The sequence below is a fragment of the Physella acuta genome, unplaced genomic scaffold (genome assembly GCF_028476545.2).
Source record: "Physella acuta isolate Inbredline_101_S28 unplaced genomic scaffold, ASM2847654v3 ptg000119l, whole genome shotgun sequence".
In the NCBI taxonomy this organism is placed as follows: domain Eukaryota; kingdom Metazoa; phylum Mollusca; class Gastropoda; family Physidae; genus Physella; species Physella acuta.
Genome location: NW_026731639.1, coordinates 333,332 through 351,244, shown reverse-complemented (window position 1 = coordinate 351,244; position 17,913 = coordinate 333,332). Strand labels below are relative to the sequence as shown.

The window sequence follows — 17,913 nt, the reverse complement described above, 5'->3', positions numbered from 1 at the left end:
AATTAATGCAGCTCAAGAAAAGCTCTGAGAGAAGTATTTTTTCTTGGTAATCAAACTGTTGAACAGTATCTTGACCAGTTTGAGATCTTGTACTGTTACTTTTGTCTGTTTTTGTTACCCTTTAGTTCTGCTCAACCTTTCTCTATGCAACATAGGAGCATGCATTCACATTTTACAATGTAATAATTCTTGGTCAAATTAGAATGGACTTTTATTACTTTGCTAACTTGTACTGCTGTTTTGTGTTGACTGTGACTTTTTAGATTAGAATGTAAATTGACTGAAGAGCAAAAAACAATATTTAAAAAATATTTTGAATCTTTTATTTTCCAAAAAAAAAAAAAATAAGTAATCATAAAAAATAATAAGTTATTTTACTGAGAATTGAAAATGATTTTTGAATGAGTTATTGAAACCAACACATTCAGTTACTCTGATTTTGATGCTTTATAATTTGTGTGCTTATTTAAGTGTTGCAGTGTTGTTTTGTACAACAGATATTGCCATTTTTTAATAAATGGTTGGTGTATTGTTTTTGTTAATATGATGTTCCATTTTGAGGACTTGTGGTCTTCATTGCAAATGTTAAATGTTTTACGCTGTTTGTATATAATTTCAAATTTTTTAGAGGAATGTCCCACAAATAAATGTTTCAAAATGTATTTTCTATTATTAATGACCATATGCGACAACATGATTATGGGTTTTTAATAGAATTTTTAATACATGTTTTTTTAGCATTGATATTAACTAATAGATTTTTTAATACTAAATTAAAGTGCAATGGATGTTACAATTTGAAGTAAGTTTTATGCTGAAAATTTGGGTATTTTTTCTCCCTATATAAGGATCGTTTTAAAAAATAGAGACCATAAACATTTCTTTGAATTGTAGAAACATATATCTTCTATTTTTTAATGGTTAAAAATGAACTGTTACAATTAAACTGCTATGGCATGAGATACTCTCATTCTCCAGGTGATGCAAGTCCTACTTCAAGAGAAATGGAGAGTGAATTACATGGATCTGCTTTGGACTTGACTACCTCAGAACCTTTCAAACCAGACTTGGTGGGCATCTCTGATACTTTGCAGTTAGGTATTAAATTATTCGGACCAAATTTTGTTAAAGATGTAACTGCTGGAAACCTTAGTCTTTCTCTGACAACCAGTGAAGTTGATGAGAATAGAAACTCTTCAACAGAACCAATCAACGCAAGCGTTTTCCCAGAAATGTTTGAAATAACTACAGTTAGCACATGTTTGAAACCTAGTCACAAAGTCTTGTGGCATGATCGTAAAGATAAATTAAAAAGGAGTTTGATGATGAGGAAAGCAAATCTTTCTAAAATTCGCAGTCGGACATCAGTTAAAAAAGTTTTGAGCTCAGATGAACTTCAGCCTCTAGAGATGAAATGTTTAGATTTAGTAAAAGACATTGCTGTAGATCCAGTAGAAGTTCCATTGAAACGAAAGCGCGGCAGGCCACCCAAGATACTTAAAATGATCTCAAAAAGTGATTTGCTGTTAAAAAACAGTTTAGTAGATTGTAACAATGTTACACCTTCATTGTGTGATGAAAAAGACAGTAACAGACGTAAAAATGATATAGGAACCATTTCATCTCCTGATCAGTTAACTCCTTGTAGACCATTTCATTTTGGAGAAGGTTCAAGGCGCATTCGTGGCTCATATAGGCAATACACCCCAGCAGATAAACTTGAGATAGTTGAGTTTGGCATTAAATATGGATCTACCGCTGCATCTAGAAAATATAATATTCCAGAATCAACTGTCCGCTCGTGGACTAAAAAAATGGATATATTTTTACTACAAATGAAAATGTCTGAATCATCTGAGAGCCACTTGCACAAAAAAACCAGTGATGATACGGTTGTTCCAGCTTCTAAAGAAGAGGATTTGGTTAAGACTGAAGAAAATAGTCAAAGTGTAAACACCACTGAAACTGTTGAAACTATACTCATACTCCCTGTTTCAGCTGCAACTGATGAATTTAAATCTGAATCAACTAATGAACCCTTAACTGTTGTTAATGAGAATATTCAAATATCTTCTGAGTCAAACTTATCTCCTCAAAATTAATGATAAAGAGATTTAAAATGTATATATCTACAAAATATGTTGTTGTAAATGAACTATGGTCACACTAAAACTTTTTAAGTTTTGCAGATTTTAGTGCAAAATAATTCCTACTTTTAAAATAGATATTGGCATTTGATAATAATAGTATACATCATATTTTATAAAGAGATGTATTTGAGTTGTCTGTTATTTCAAGTTTATTTGAGTGTATTCACTTGTGCGTATTTTGATTTTAACTATTTGCAACCCCAGTGAATGATTTTGCAAATGTCGCATTAAACATTCCTTAAGTTATTTATTTTTTTAATTTGCAAATATTTTATTTTGTAAGTGAGCATAATATTTTTAAAAAGCTTATCAATGCTTTATTAATCAATCACTGGAAGCTTCCTTTATCATGTGAACTAAGTTTTATAAGATTTTAGTTGATTGGATTTTTTGTTGTTTGTAAATTCCTTGTTATAAGATGTCTTCCATTTTAGGATATCATCTGTGTTGTTTATTAACTCAGCATAGATTATGTAAAGAGTTGATATTTGAGTACTGTGACAAATTTACACCAAGTTACTGTGATTGCGGTTTGTTTGGAACCAACGGCTTTTTTAAAATACAGTTTGTTTTAATCATGTTGATCAAATCAGTATAATTGCATTAGCAAATCACTTTCATTGTTACTGAATATTTTCAAAAAATTGTTTTAAATGTATCTATGAATTACAGGAATGTTAAAATGATTACAAATGTAATTTTTACAAAATTTGTGAAAGAAAAATTGAACGGTGATAAAATGATGTATAATTTATAAAGTATTATTTTTTTTATTTTGTGTTCATTTTTTTATTTTAATAATAAAAAAGCTTTAGAAATGTTGTAAATCTTTTTAATTTAAAATTTTTAAATGTCTATATATTTTTTAAAGTATTTGCTACTGTTATAAAAATTAGTATAATACAATCAAGCATTTTTTTTAAGTAATACACACACTTGTATTCCTTTTAGAGAGCTTTCTTTTTTTAAACAAAGCATCGTGTATTTCCCAGATCAGTGATAAACTAAAGTGCCATTTTTTAAAAATTCAGTACTGGTAATATTTACTTCAGATTTCATTAATTTCACTATTTTTATTGGGCTGTAACTGTATTTCTCTGCAATTAAAAAAGAAAACTTATTTCTTTAGAAACCTTTTGCCACAAGTAACATTTAAGTTTTCAGCAGTATTATGTTTCCTAAAAAAGCAGGAGACAGACAGTAACATGGACAATTTGTTTCTATGGTTTTTATTAACAGTTTTAGTATATTTAACATTAATTTTATATTCTGTGAACAGTTGCAATTTTTAATAGTGTATTAAGACCTCTTAACTACTGTTGTTAACTTATTTTATTAGTTGCTCTTTGAAACCATAAAATTTGAAAAGATGTCTAATTTGCTTTTTTTTTTTTTTAGATGTTTAGAAAAAACTTCTTTTACTACTAATTATGAGGCTGCTAGCCATTTAGTACCCTATCTCAGAAAAACTGTTTAGTCTATATAGCTTTAGATGCTTTTATACAGAAATTGTGTAAATCATGATTTTAAAATTTCCATTCATACTTTCCAAAGTTATTTCTCTTAAATTATCTGCATATGAAATGAAATGTGGGGTTATAGTCTTAAGTTTATATTAAATACCACTTGTGAACTATTGGGGAGCAAAAGTGCAATCATTGCTTAATTACAATCCTCAAAAGTGCAATCATTGCTTAATTACAATCCTCAAAAGTTTCAAACCCTACTCCAACATATTATAACATGCATTTCAGTAATATTTTCATAATACTGTTGGAACATAATAACTCATATTTGAGTGGGTACCTTGTGTATAACTGTGATATGCTTTTGCCACAAAAATGTGCTATAAGCCTCTTTAGTAATGATACTACACACAGAATCAGTTCTTTCCTCTTTGTTATTTAATTAAATGAATGTGATTCATCACCTTGAAGCTACATCTCAGTATTCACATAATTTTTTACTTGTGTTAACAGTTATTTAATTGTTCATAAAACTTTCTATAATCATATTTATTTTTGCCTTAAAAGTTTATTTTTAAAATCCAGATTTGATCAGTATTTGGTGTCTAACAAGACTTTTTTTTTCTCCACAAAGTCTCTCTTTATTTGTATTGCACTTTTTCTGTGTATAAGTAATGGGAAAATAAAATACTTAAAAAAAACTTTTTAAAAAACCACGTTTTTCTTGTGGACTAAAAAGTAGAAAATAACTATTTACATACATTTGATGACAAAAAACGTGGGTACGTTCACCATCAAATTTCCCGACCCATCTGCCCGACCCACGTTTTTTGTCATCAAATGTATGTAAATAGTTATTTTCTACTTTTTAGTCCACAAGAAAAACGTGGTTTTTTAAAAAGTTTTTTTTAAGTATTTTATTTTCTCCTTTTTAGTCCGTTGCTACACATGAAAAACGTGGTTTTTAAAAAAGTTTTTTATATAGTTTATTTTCTACTTTATCTAATGACTTGATTAAGTATGAATTGACTAAGTGTTTATAAATACACGGACTAAAAAAATCTTGAGCGACCAGGATTCGAACCTGGGTTGTCGCGGCCACAACGCGAAGTACTAACCACTATACGATCACGGCCAGCGCGCTCACATCGATTGGGGCCGAAGTAACTGTGTCAACAAGCCTCCAGTCTTGTCGGTATCTTTAGAAATCATGTCCTCAATTTTATGGTCCTTTGGGCGTAATTAAATTAAGCTAATTACGGTCTCTAATTGCTAGTTTTTATGATTGCATCTGAAATTGTTAGGCGAAAGTAACCTGCATGCCAAATTTCAGATCTATAGAGCAATCAGAAGTGGGCTAATTTTCGATGTCAATTTTAACAACAAACACATCCACGCGAAGCTGAGTTAATAAAAACGTGTTAAAAAGTGTACAATTTATTGAAGGCTTTTTAAAGTTTTCAGTTATTTTATCTAATGTTAACAAAAAAATTCAACAAATTTAGAGAACCTGTTTTGTTTTTTAAAAATAGCATCCATATTAGAAAGCTGCTTACTAATGATTGCAATATGTAATATTTATTATATTCATCTTTTCTAGTCATACAACATTAAAAAAACAATGAATGTAAATGCTTACTATCTTATCTTAATTCGTGGCAGTTGTAGTTTTTTAGAACTTTTGGCTTTATAGTGTATTGATCATCCTCATATCTATCAATTTCAATATGTAACTTCATCTTTCTTTGGATCTGATAATCCAAAAATTCATTATCCTTGTGCACAATAGCTGATTCTGTTATGTTTTTCTTCCAGAATTGTTTTAATCAACGGTTAATTTTATTTCAAGGTGATAAAAATGTGGATACAATATTTTGAATGTGTCTAGCAGTTAGGCCATGAATTGTGATACTGTACTATTATTTACAAAGACTGAATGCCGTTACTGTTTTGTTGGCAAGTCATGTCCCAATTTTTTTTAAATTATAATATACTGTACATCTAAAAGACTGAAACTTTTAGTAGTGACAGTTGACCAATTGTTTGTTTGCAGGTAAAATTGAGCCGCATGACCCTGACAACCCCATATTTCAAGTACCAGGTGTAGCGGTCAAATATTTCAAATGCCCAGTGTGTGGCATAGTGATCAGACACAAGAACAACATCAAGAGACACATGCGCAGACACAATGGTGACGTTTTTCAATGTTCCTTCTGTGACTCTACCCAAACCTGCCGCTGGCAACTGCAGAAGCATTTAGAATCAAAGCATTTCATTATCTCCGAGGATTTACACCAAAGTGAAGACATGCTTCTGAAAAAAGAAAACATGTCTCTCCAAAATGAAATCATGTCTATCAAAACTGAAAACTTGTCAGTGAACGATGACAACTTGTCTCTGAATGGTTAAATTCATGCATTAACCAGCTTGAGGGAATGTAAATTGTAGAAAGGTTTGATACGTAGAAAGCGAGGGAAAAGGGAAATTCAAAATAAGAAAGCTTGTTACGTTTGCTCAATTTATTCCTGGCATGGCCATTTCATAACACAAAAGTTACGATTTTTAAAAAGTTTCCAAAAGCTGCTGTTTTAGCGCATGTTTTCGATCCCTTCAGTAATGTCTTTTAAGTTGAGCATAAACACAAGCTTTCTTATTTGTTACAGATTCAGCTTCTTTGGGAAATGTAGATGCGAACAAGGTCTGGTCTCAGCATTATGTCACGGCCCCAGCTGGCACACAGTTACAAGGTGGGCGGCCAGTTCGGAGCTACAACTGTTCTATCTGCGGCTTGCTTATTACCCACAGGAAAAATATTCGCCGGCATATGCGAAAACATACAGGTGAAATGTTTTTCTGTGACCTCTGTGATTGGCGTGGAACATGCAAGTGGAAAATGCAAAAGCATCGTGAAAAAAAACATGGAATAGCACCTCTTACTCATTGAAGAATGTATATTTTGTTCTCTTGAGTCATATTTACACCCAGTTATTCATAGTTTTATTTCTGAACATTTTTTTGTGAAGTTTTATCATATTTAATGTGAAAATTTTTTCTCAATTTGTTAAACAAGTTTTTTGGATGGATAAGAAATTTGTGTAATTTGTTTTGTGTAGGTTACTTCAGATTTTTTTGTAATTGACATTCAAAGTATTTTTATCAGCCTTCTTTTTGTATGAAAGTTTTTAACAGTATGTTGTCCCCCCTTGAAATATTATGTTTAAACATAAAGAAAATCTAGAAGTAGTTAGTCATGGGCTATTTTCTATATTAACTACATAAAAAAGTAAACTCAATATTTTACAGGACAGTTTGAATAATTACATTTATAGTATTGGCATTGAACCATTTTGTCTTGAACAAATTTTGATCACAGAAACTCTGCTGTTATGTATTTACATACTTGTACTTATGTAAGTTTTGTGCAGGTTTATTTTAAATCATTTTTTTTTCAAACACAATTTTACAATTGATAGTTGGAGACAAAACACAGTAAGTTAACTGAAAATTTTTCCCAGAGTGTTTTTTTTTTCAATTATTTTGGATTTAGATAGCTATTTAGATAGTCAGAATATATATATGTTGTTTGAGTTTTTACAGTATTTTGCCTTTTGGTTGCCTTACTTGATGTGTAATACAGAATTATGGTATATTAGTTGTGGACCAAATTAATTTTTTTATTGTGAAGTGATATTTTTAAATTTTATTTTTTAAGACTTCATCCTTTTTAAAAAAAATCTATACACAAGCTAAACTTACTTAAAGGTTTTACTTAATTTTTTAAAATGTACTTACAGGAGGAGTGGTTGAAACAGTTGAACCATAAATATCAATTACTTTTTATACTAATTGAAAGTAGATTAATTTTAAAAGCAGTTTGATTTTAAATGTACTTCTTTATAATTTTCATTCATTCAGAATTTTCAAGAAAATGTTACGTCTAGTCACTTTTTATTTTCTGCTTTCACAATCGAAAAAATATCAAATTTTTATGGAGAAAGTTGTTAGCATGTCACATCTGCCTTCACTACAATGTGTTAGATTTTGAGCTTGTGGATTTCTTTCTCACTCAGGCATGAGCTTTATTGATTCAGCATACAAAATTTCTAGTAGTTTGTTGAACTATCCCATTTTGATGAATATTTTACCAAACTTCTTACCATTGAAGTGATTTTATTGGTGTCCTGCTACATTTTTTTCTAAACAAGTATGGTAACCAACCAGGTAAAATTTCAAATACCCTATAACAGTATTTTAACTTACAATACAATATTGAAATGTAAAGCTTTACTTACTAGAATTCATGCATACTAAAAGAAATTGTGTTTACTATTTCAAACCAAAATGCATAATCAAAAATGACTTCCTGTTGATCAAAATAAAAAAAAATATGTTACATTTTAAATTGTTTTATTTTTAAAATATCTTGACAATCTCTTTTCATGTATGGCATTTAGTATATTTCTTAGACTGTAAATTCTCATTCATGTACAGAGGAATTGTATGCGGCTAATGTAGCAATTTTGCCGCACCTTGCTCATTTTTTAAAATCTTGTTTTAGAAGGAAAGAAATATTGTCAGAGTTTGTAATACTTTGTTGTCTTGCTGTAGAATTAAAGACAGTTATAAACAACACTTCATCTGGGTATAGTGAGCAATCATGTGGTTAGGAGTGTATGGGAGCTTAGGTAGTCAGTCACTGTTAGCCTTTGTATTTTTATCATCCAACTACTAGTGTAATAAAACAACTGTTAGTACTTGCCAAACCCTGCTCTTTCTTTTCCTTGTTATAAATATTTGTAGTTGATGTTGAAACTTGAGGTATGACGATCTTTAAAAACTACTGAATGTGTTGGTGGTAGGACAAAAGACTGCAACAAGACTCCAAAAATATTGCTAGAATGTATGCTTTTATAGAGCACTGTTTAAAATTATACTATTATGCTCTATTAAAAACACTATTTATACATAGCAAGTGATGCTGGAATAGAAAGAAAATTTGACAAGTCAGTAATTGTATAAATTCCATTGTGTAACCAAAACATTGCATGCAATTGAAATTCTACACTAAGATAAATTATAAATTTAGAGATATAAAATGTGTGTATTTCACACAACTCCCACAATGACTACTTTTTGTAGCTAAAATGTAAATACAACAGCTTCCTGACATCACAGCAACCTCCATTTCTATAATTAAATCAAACTAACTTTAAGATTAATCATGTGATTTATATAAACACACTAGTAGAACACTTAGATCATACAATTTTTCTGTTTACAAACAGAATGTAAGTAAAAAAAAAAACGTTTTTTTTATATTTTGCCACTGTCATTTTGAAGTTAAAGGAGGGTAAATCGAAGAAGCTTTCACAATGTATCAAATGTAGTGTTTTTTTTGGAGGCCTGGATTAAAGTGGAGATATTTCATCATTGACTAGTCTTCCACCCATTTCAACCTCGCTGGTTTCCCCTACTCGTTCCCCAGCACGTCATCTCATGCCCCCACCATCTCCGAGCGACCCGATCTTTGACCTCTCTGTGTCACCTAGACTCTCACTGCAAAACTCGCCAAAAGCTAAGGGTCAGGAGCTTCTGCACACCATGAGGCAAACAAAATGGGCGGTGGCCAAGGCTAGAGGTAAATTGTTGTCTCAACATTTTTTGGCATGTTTTTAACTTTTTTTTAACACTTTGAGTGCTGTAGTTCAATAAACTTACATTCAAGACTGCAATAGTTAAAAAATATTTACACCTTGTTAAAAGTGCCCCTGGTTAGATTTAGTGAGGCTATATTTGCATAATGCTACTCAATCAGTAAATCTCTTTGAATGTGTAAATGTTATCTAGCGAAAACTAGACTTTAAATGAATAACATACAAGACTCATTAGCCTAAAATTGTATTACTGTTAGACAAATCGTTGCTAAAAAGAGTATTAAAGATTATATCAGTTGATTATCTACATCTCATAAATTTTACATATTAAGCCTCTACATTACATGTGTTAAAAATAATTTTATTAACATTTCAAAAACCTTACATATTTCATACAAATGTTTATATCAATAGCATTCAATTTTATTTTTTTACTTCTCTTAGAGTGGCTAACCAACAATGGTATGAACACCAACTTTGAGCAGTACACAGATGAAGAACTGGACCAAATGCTGCTTGGGTTTTACACATCAGGTCAGAAGAAAGACGGCGCCCCCTTCTCTGCCACAGCCCTGTTGGCATTTAGAACAGCTATCAGTCGTTACCTGGCTACCCAAGCAGGAAGACAAACCAGTATAGCCACCTCCAACAACTTCAAACAGTCAAACTCTGTACTAGCCAAGCTCATGTCCACCTCAGTCAAGATCAACCGGACAATATCTGTCCAGGACATCAAGCTGATGTACACTAGTGGAACGTTGTCGTGTGCCAGCCCGGAATCTCTCTTGTTCAAGGTCTGGTTTGAGATGCAGATGCACTTCAGAAGTAAAATAGACTGGAGTAAAGTCCTCTGTGAGCATTTCTTCTTCTCCCGCAACTCCTCAGGGAAGCTGACAGTGACATGGAACACCTGCGGGCTGGGCAACTGTAACCAGGTGACCATCTTTGAAGCAACTGGCGGCACCTACTGCACTGTGGAGTCTCTCAAGACATACATGGAGCACCGCAACCGTGCCAGCAAGATCTTCCTGCAGGTCCCAGCATCCAAGGATCTCTTCCAGAAGGGGGTGTGGTACCTGCCAGAGGAGGTCAGGGAGTACAGAGAGAAAAGCTTCATGAAGAAGATATCAGCCCAAGCCAAGCTGAGCCAGACTTACACTAATGTTTGTGTGCTCAACTCTTTTGAGGACTACTTTCAAGCAATGCTAAGCTTGAATAACAGTAATGAATAAAACTCAATACAGGTTTGCAATTCATAGTCTGCCATTAAAAAATAATTCAGTAAAACTCTTTTAACAGCCCCAGTCAATGTAAATACTGACATTTGAAATAACCTCAGTCAATGTAAATAGTGACATTTATATCATTATTTTGAATGCATACCAATTAAAACTATTTTTCAGTCATTTCTTTCATTATATCAAACCCAAATTAGGACATAACAATTTGAAAGTTGTCACATAAAATATTTTTTCTTTACTGTTCAATCATTGAACTTTACTATGTATCATACAAAGATCATATATATGTAGCCTTGAAAATGCTTTATTTTTTAAAAATAGGGGGGGGGGGGGGGGGTTGGTGGTTGTTTTAAAATTTCCTTCAAAACCTTAATTTCTTTTTAGTCAATGATACACTTCCCAATTCATTATCCATAACGAGACAGAATGCTTCACTGGCTTGTTACATTGGTTAGTTGAATATTTACATTTAAAATAAGGCACAAATGGCTAGTCAACCTTTTTCTTAGAACATTTTTCCCAGTACTACCAAGTTGATTCGATAACTTACTGTATGTTTGTACATACACCAGGTATCTAGTTTTATTATATGGTGGAATGGAAAATATTTTATATGTAGTTTTAACATTATCCAATATACCCAACCTATCTATAAACAAAACTGCAAGTTTATCAACAATAAGTTTTGATTATTATAATTAGATTAGAATTAGTGTACAAAAATAATTCATAGAACTTTATTAAAGTAACAAGTAGCAAGACAGTTTTACTGAAGTAGCAAAAGCTGTAGGTGATGCAAAATTTGACTTGAACTTCAAACAATCACAGGCTAGATACTGTCTCATCTTTTTAACCTTATAAAATTTAAAAGAAATGCAATATTATACTTATTTATATCCAATGTAATCAATATGACAGCAGCTAGCTTTATGATATTCCTGACTAGTTTAAAACAAAATGTATCTATTTACATTTGGCTTTTTTGTATCATCAAACCGTGCCCTTAAGTGACCTCCAACTTTTTTTTTACCTGATAAAATGATTGTTGTGTTGTCTGCCTACACTGGTATAGCAAGCACAGATTGAGAACTGCTGTTTTTACAAACACAGCTGATCCAATAAAACAAATACAACCTTGACCTTACAGCTTATGAACATGTAGATAAAGCCAAGATATATTATCAAAAAGATTAATCATTTCCCAAAACTGATTTCTAACCTAAAGAGATTTTTTTACTATAAAATGAATTATAAAGTATTCAAATCATGTCAGAATTCCCCTAGGTGTGACATAACTTATGAGTTTATCTGCAAAACATTTTACTTAGCCTAGTGCTAAATTTTAATGAAACCATTCAACATTTAAAAAAAATAAAAGATTCCTCTTTAGACCTAGCGATCCATTGGGCAGATGAACTAGAGTTCATGTTATTGACCTTGGCATATGAAGGGATAATGTCAGCACTATGCCCAGCCTCCTTTATGTAATGTGAGTTAGGTACCCATTATAGCTGGGTGGACTCAGGGATGGTCTACTGACATGAACCCTGATTCGAACTCGAGACTCTCAGGTTAAGCTCTCTACTGCTAGGCCACATGGTCCCACAACATTTACTGATTATAAAACAATGCACAGCAACTAGCATACACACCAGTGTTTATGTATTGATGTTAAATATATCAAATTGTTCTGTTTCCTGTTGTATGACATAAGCATACCTACTGTTTTAAACTACCATAAAACTGAACTGGATCCACATTGAGCACATGTAAATTGGGCTGAATCTCAAGACCCAACCTGTTGTCCTAGTGCTCTGTTTAATACCACTAAAACAAAAGTTTGGACCCATTTGGAAATTTTTGAAAAAACTGTTTAAAAAGTAATTAATTTAATTGAAACTGCTGGGCATTAAGATTAGGATGAAAGGAGATTTATTAATCTAAATTTCATTATGAATTTTAAATATCTAATCAAAATGTATTATTTTGACCATATTATCTTGGAAATTATGTTTTGTAAATATGTTAGCCATTAAATTATATGTTTCGCTGAAATATACAGTTAACAAAGTGTTAAATTTTGCACCAGAAAAAGTTTTAAAAAGTTTATAAGTGCATTGACTGTCTTTATGGAGTCTGTTTATTAGATACCGTAGAGAAAAGCATTTATTAAAGATAGCTTTAATGAATTTTATATATTTTTCACTCAGTTGCCTGGAACTGGGGATAAGTCATACCATGCTGAAATGTGTATTGTGTGTTTATTTTAAAATACAACAATTCTTTTGTTTTATTTCAACTATTCATTTTATGTTAATGTATATTTAATCATTATTAAATACATATTTATTTGCATATATATCATATACGCTGTATTGTATTTTAAGTGTGTAAAATAAAAGTTATCTCCTAGTTGTGAAGTGTTATCCTGGTTCAACTGAGAATTAGATGAAGTGTATGGGGGAAAAATTTCTTTAAACCCTTTGTTAGTTAACTCTACAACTTAAATTTTTATTCATGGTATTTAATATATAAAAGTTAAGTTTCTATTCCTTAATAAAAAATTCTCTAGATTGTATTTCATTCATTGTTTTATTCCATTTAAATATTTAAAATAAAGAACTGTATATGCATAAAAAGCTAAAACAATATTTTTATACTTATAGATTAATGTTAAAATGGTTTGTGAGTTTTACACGTTATTTCTTGGATATTACAATCATTTAAAATCAAACTTGAATATTTGTTTTTACTTTAGTTTTGTGAATGTAAATAGGTTTCTGTTTTAATTTTTTTTTAAAGAAGTGATTATACTAATACCTTTTCTTTAAATTCCTTTTTTTTAAAAATATTTTTATCTTACATGCCAAATTGTAACTATAATATTTGTTTTAAGACAATCTTTAAATGCTGACACTGTGTTTGGCGAATCAAAATCAGATGAATGTGTGTGAGAAAAATACATTAGTACCAACATATCTTTGTGGCAAAGATTGTGAAAGTGTGGGTGTGTTTATGTGTTCAGATGATTGAGTGTTAAAGGTGTGGGTGTGATCAGATGATTGTGTGTGATAAAAAAAAACAGTACCAACATATCCTTGTGGCAAAGTTGTGTGTTGTTTGTACAACATTTCTGTGAAACATGCTGACTATACTGCTGGAGGAAGCAAAACTTTTATTAACATGGGTAAATGCCCTGTTTTTCTTGTTTTTCTGCTTATTTTAAGATGATAAATTAATGCTGTATTGGCAATAAAAAATATCGGATAATCATTATTGAAATTTTATAAAAAAAAAAAAAAAAACTGCTAGAAATGAACAAAAAATTGTTTGTGTTGATTGCTTAGGACTTGATGCTTTAATATTTGTTAAATATTTTCATTATTAGACTTGGCCATCATCAGACCTCAGCAAGCATGCTGTAGGTTGTAAAAAGTTAATGGCTGAAGTGAGATAACACACAATGGCCGAAGTAAGATAATATATGAGAATATATCTAGCACATACCTTGATGAAAAAGGGCTAGTAATACAATGCTCTCCCTTTAGTTTCTCCTTAGTATCACACAGTCAGCCACTGTTTTTATACTTAGGAAAGTTTTCACTACCACCATTATTTTTAAATAGCTTTTTATTTGTCTTTTTTTTTTAAAGTTAAGAATGCTAAATAATCCAATTTTTTTAGTAAGTTTTTTAAAAACTTTGTCTTAAAATGTTTTTTGTTTAAAAAAAGGTCCTCTAACTGATCTTTCTATAAAACACTTGGAAATTCTTAGTATTGTGTGAAACTGTTCTTAATGAGTTTCCCATTTTAAATTACCTTTAATTAAAAATAGTGTAGACATTTTAGCCTATAATTGAAGCCATTTTATTTGTTGATGTTAAAACCCAATTGACTGTTTATTGTTAAAAATTTGAAAGTTAGTGTTAACATACAGAATGCAACTATATGGCACTGAGGCTAGTACCTTGTCATCTCTTGTAGAATATATGTCACTAGTTGTAATTCCATGACATCCAAGAAATGTGTGCATTTAGTTAGTGGCTGTATATTTAATGTGTTCATATAAACATGTTGTAGTTTACAAATAAACTTTTATTCATGTCTGATTTGTTTTTATTTTTTTTTTATTTTATCAAGGTGGTTGGCATAAGAAAAATGTTATGTTTCTAATAAAATGAATGTGGTAGTGTTAAAACTTCCAATTATTGAGTAATTTAGCCTCTGATAGGCATAGCTGTAATCAGTCATTTAGCCTCTAGTTAACCAGTCGTTCATTAATTCAGTAAATAGTAAGCAATAGTTCCCCTTTCAGATCCAACATTCCATAGGGCAGATGAAGTAGAGCTTATGTTTCTTGACCCTGGTATATACAGGAATGATGTGATCAGCACTATGCGCAGCCGCCTTTACTTTCACTAATGCGAGTCAGGTACCCATTAGAGCTGGGTGAACTCAGGGTCATCCTGCAGACACAAGTCTGGATTCAGATCTGAACTTGAGATTTTCGGGTTAACAGACAAGCTCACTACCACCTAACCATGTCGTCTTATCTTTAGTTCAACAAGGGTCGATTTCAGTTGTGAAAGATTGACTCCTAAAAAATTATCAATAAATTGTGATCTTACTGCAGTTAATACAAGAAATGGATAAATAAATAAAACATAGGATTCTAAAATGTAAAAACCTCAGCCTACTAATTAATGTACCCATACAATAAAACCTCTGGCTGATAGAAATGGTCGTGTAGAGCTAAATCAGTTGTTTCTAATCAGGACAATACTAAAAAGAATGTGTGAAGAAAATTAAACTTTCTCGACTATAACATTGAAATTTATTCTCAGTTTGAAGGACAATGACATACATCTGTCAATTACAGCAAAACTACATTTACTTTATGTTAATACACGGGTATATATATATATATATATATATATATATATATATATATATATATATATATATATATATATATATATATATATATATATATATATATATATATATATATATATATATATATATTATAAAAAACAATGGTATAGGCATGTAACAGTTGACTCATAATGTAGCAAGCTGTTAGAAGAGGAAGCTTGAGAAAGTATGATGTATAAAAACTGTTCATGATTTATTGAATATGTTCTTTTGATTTGCTATCAACTTAGTTATCTTCTCTTTGATTTGTAGATGATGCCTCTGCCGGCCCACCTCCGCGGATGCCGGAAGGAGTGAAACCATTATGTGGATATGTACACCCCGATGATGCTAAAAAATGGATGGTAAGCCACTAGACTGTTTGCCCTTGATGCTCAGTGTTAAATGTCTCTGATTATGGATGCTAATGACACAATTCCAGCACAGCTCGCCATGTATGTTGTTATGTAAGAAAGATTATTATTATGAGGTGATCAATTCAAGCACAGCTCGCCATGTATGTTGTTATGTAAGAAAGATTATTATTATGAGGTGATCAATTCAAGCACAGCTCGCCATATATGTTGTTATGTAAGAAAGATTATTATTATGAGGTGATCAATTCAAGCACAGCTCGCCATGTATGTTGTTATGTAAGGAAGATTATTATTATGAGGTGATCAACTCAAGCACAGCTCGCCATGTATGTTGTTATGTAAGGAAGATTATTATTATGAGGTGATCAACTCAACCACAGCTGGAGACTTGTGGAGATGCTTGGTTTGTTAAGTTGGCTGGATCAGTAAACAGAAATATGGCAAAGCATAAAAAAATGAAATATGATCATTTAAGATTCAGCAGCCACAGTTTATTTACTGAATTTAGAAAGTAAACAGGAATTCACAACTGACATGGAATGAAACAGTTTTCACCACAATAGAAATCAGCATGTCTTATAAGCTAGAATAAACAATCCTAGCTTCACTAAATCGTTCTGATTTTTTTTTCTAAAAACTGATTTCAAGAAAAAAAAGTGGTAAATTTGATACACTTTAGGTCTAGGGGATAAATTTTTATGCTAAACATTCTTTTAACTTTTTTTTATTAAATTTTAAAAAGAAAGATTGAGTTTACACAGTTCCTTCCTCTGTTTCTTAGGCATAAGTTTTCATGTAATTTAACTCCCTTATTAGCTAGTCTTTTGTACCAAAGTTAAGAAATAGCAATCTATAAGAAAGTGAAATTTTACCATTGTCTGTTATAAAAAAAAATACTGAAATTTTCAGATGTTTGAGCTGCTGTCTGGGTCGGGGGTTTTCATTCATCAAGAAAACTACAATGTGGTCATGTCAAAAACTCGACAGGACCGGCCGGACGGGAAAGCCATGGCCAGGTACCTCATGTCCTGCTTCTGGCGCCAGAGTGAGCTGGTGGGTGCCAGTATAGCAGAGCCTCCCAAGCCATACCAGCGGTCACTAGACAGGGGCATCATCCACGCTATCCTTGGTAAGTCTTTGTTTATTGGGGCAGTTAACTACATTAAATGGGGCGGCGTGGCCTAGCGGTAGAGCGCTAGGTTGCTAACTCGAAAGTCTCGGGCTTGAATCCGTGTTCAAGTCAGTAGAACATTGCTTAGTCCACCAAGCTCGGATGGGTACCTAACTCAAGTTAGGGAAAGTAAAAGCAGCTGGATATAGTGCTGGCCATACTACCCCTTCAGTTGCTGAGATCACAGAAACAAGTGAACTCTACTTCACTTACATGAAAAGTTAAATGTATAAACAAGTTAAGCTTAATTAATCTCCCTGTATATAGCTCAGGTGTCACCTAATTTTCCACTTTAAAAAATACTTCTTTAAATTTTCAAATTGAGAACTGTTGTAAAGATAAGATTTAATCCTCAAATTTATGGAAAAAATAATTGCTGTCTTGTAGAATGTTTGTAGAAATTGAACAAAGACCCACTGCACATTTTAAAAACTGAATTAAAAAGATCATCCCAATGACATCTCAGAATTAATTATGACTTAGCTTAGCCTTTTTAATCCTATACATACTAGTCTAATTGCAGGTTATTTAAAACTCTATCATTCATCAGCCTGCCTTGTGCTTTTCATGTTTTATTCTAATTTTGATTGTCTCAAAAAGTAATATTATATTTGTTATTGTTAAGTTGTTCATGACATTTGTAAAAATAAAGACTGATGTACATTGAGTGTTCATTAATTATGTTTTGATTTTGATACAATGGTTTGAATATTAATTTCTAATATGTGTTTATTTTTAGTAAACTACATTAGAGTTTCATTATTTAACTGTCCACCATCTTGAGAGTTTTGTTTTACCTTTAACTCATGTCACATGTGAGTGATGTCACACATGACTGATGTCACACTTGCAGTTACACATGAGTGTTGTTTCAATTAGTGAATTCACACATGAATGAACAGGCATCAAACATGTATGATGTCACACATGAGTGAAGTCA

The 17,913-nt window shown here is 31.5% G+C and overlaps 1 protein-coding gene across 3 annotated transcripts in view; it reads left to right on the top strand.

Moving 5' to 3' along the window:
* The window catches only part of LOC131934879 (uncharacterized), a 33,176-nt gene that overhangs the window by 9,818 nt on the left and 5,445 nt on the right, over positions 1 to 17,913 (top strand). Inside the window, exons 4-5 of one of the 3 annotated variants that reach the window (XM_059291029.1) lie at positions 15,699 to 15,790; positions 16,712 to 16,931. In XM_059291029.1, coding sequence (XP_059147012.1) covers positions 15,699 to 15,790; positions 16,712 to 16,931 — 312 coding nt within the window. Of the gene's footprint in view, positions 1 to 978; positions 2,888 to 9,101; positions 9,255 to 9,714; positions 10,819 to 15,698; positions 15,791 to 16,711; positions 16,932 to 17,913 lie in introns of those variants that run through there. The other 2 variants (XM_059291031.1, XM_059291030.1) reach the window with 2 other exon arrangements.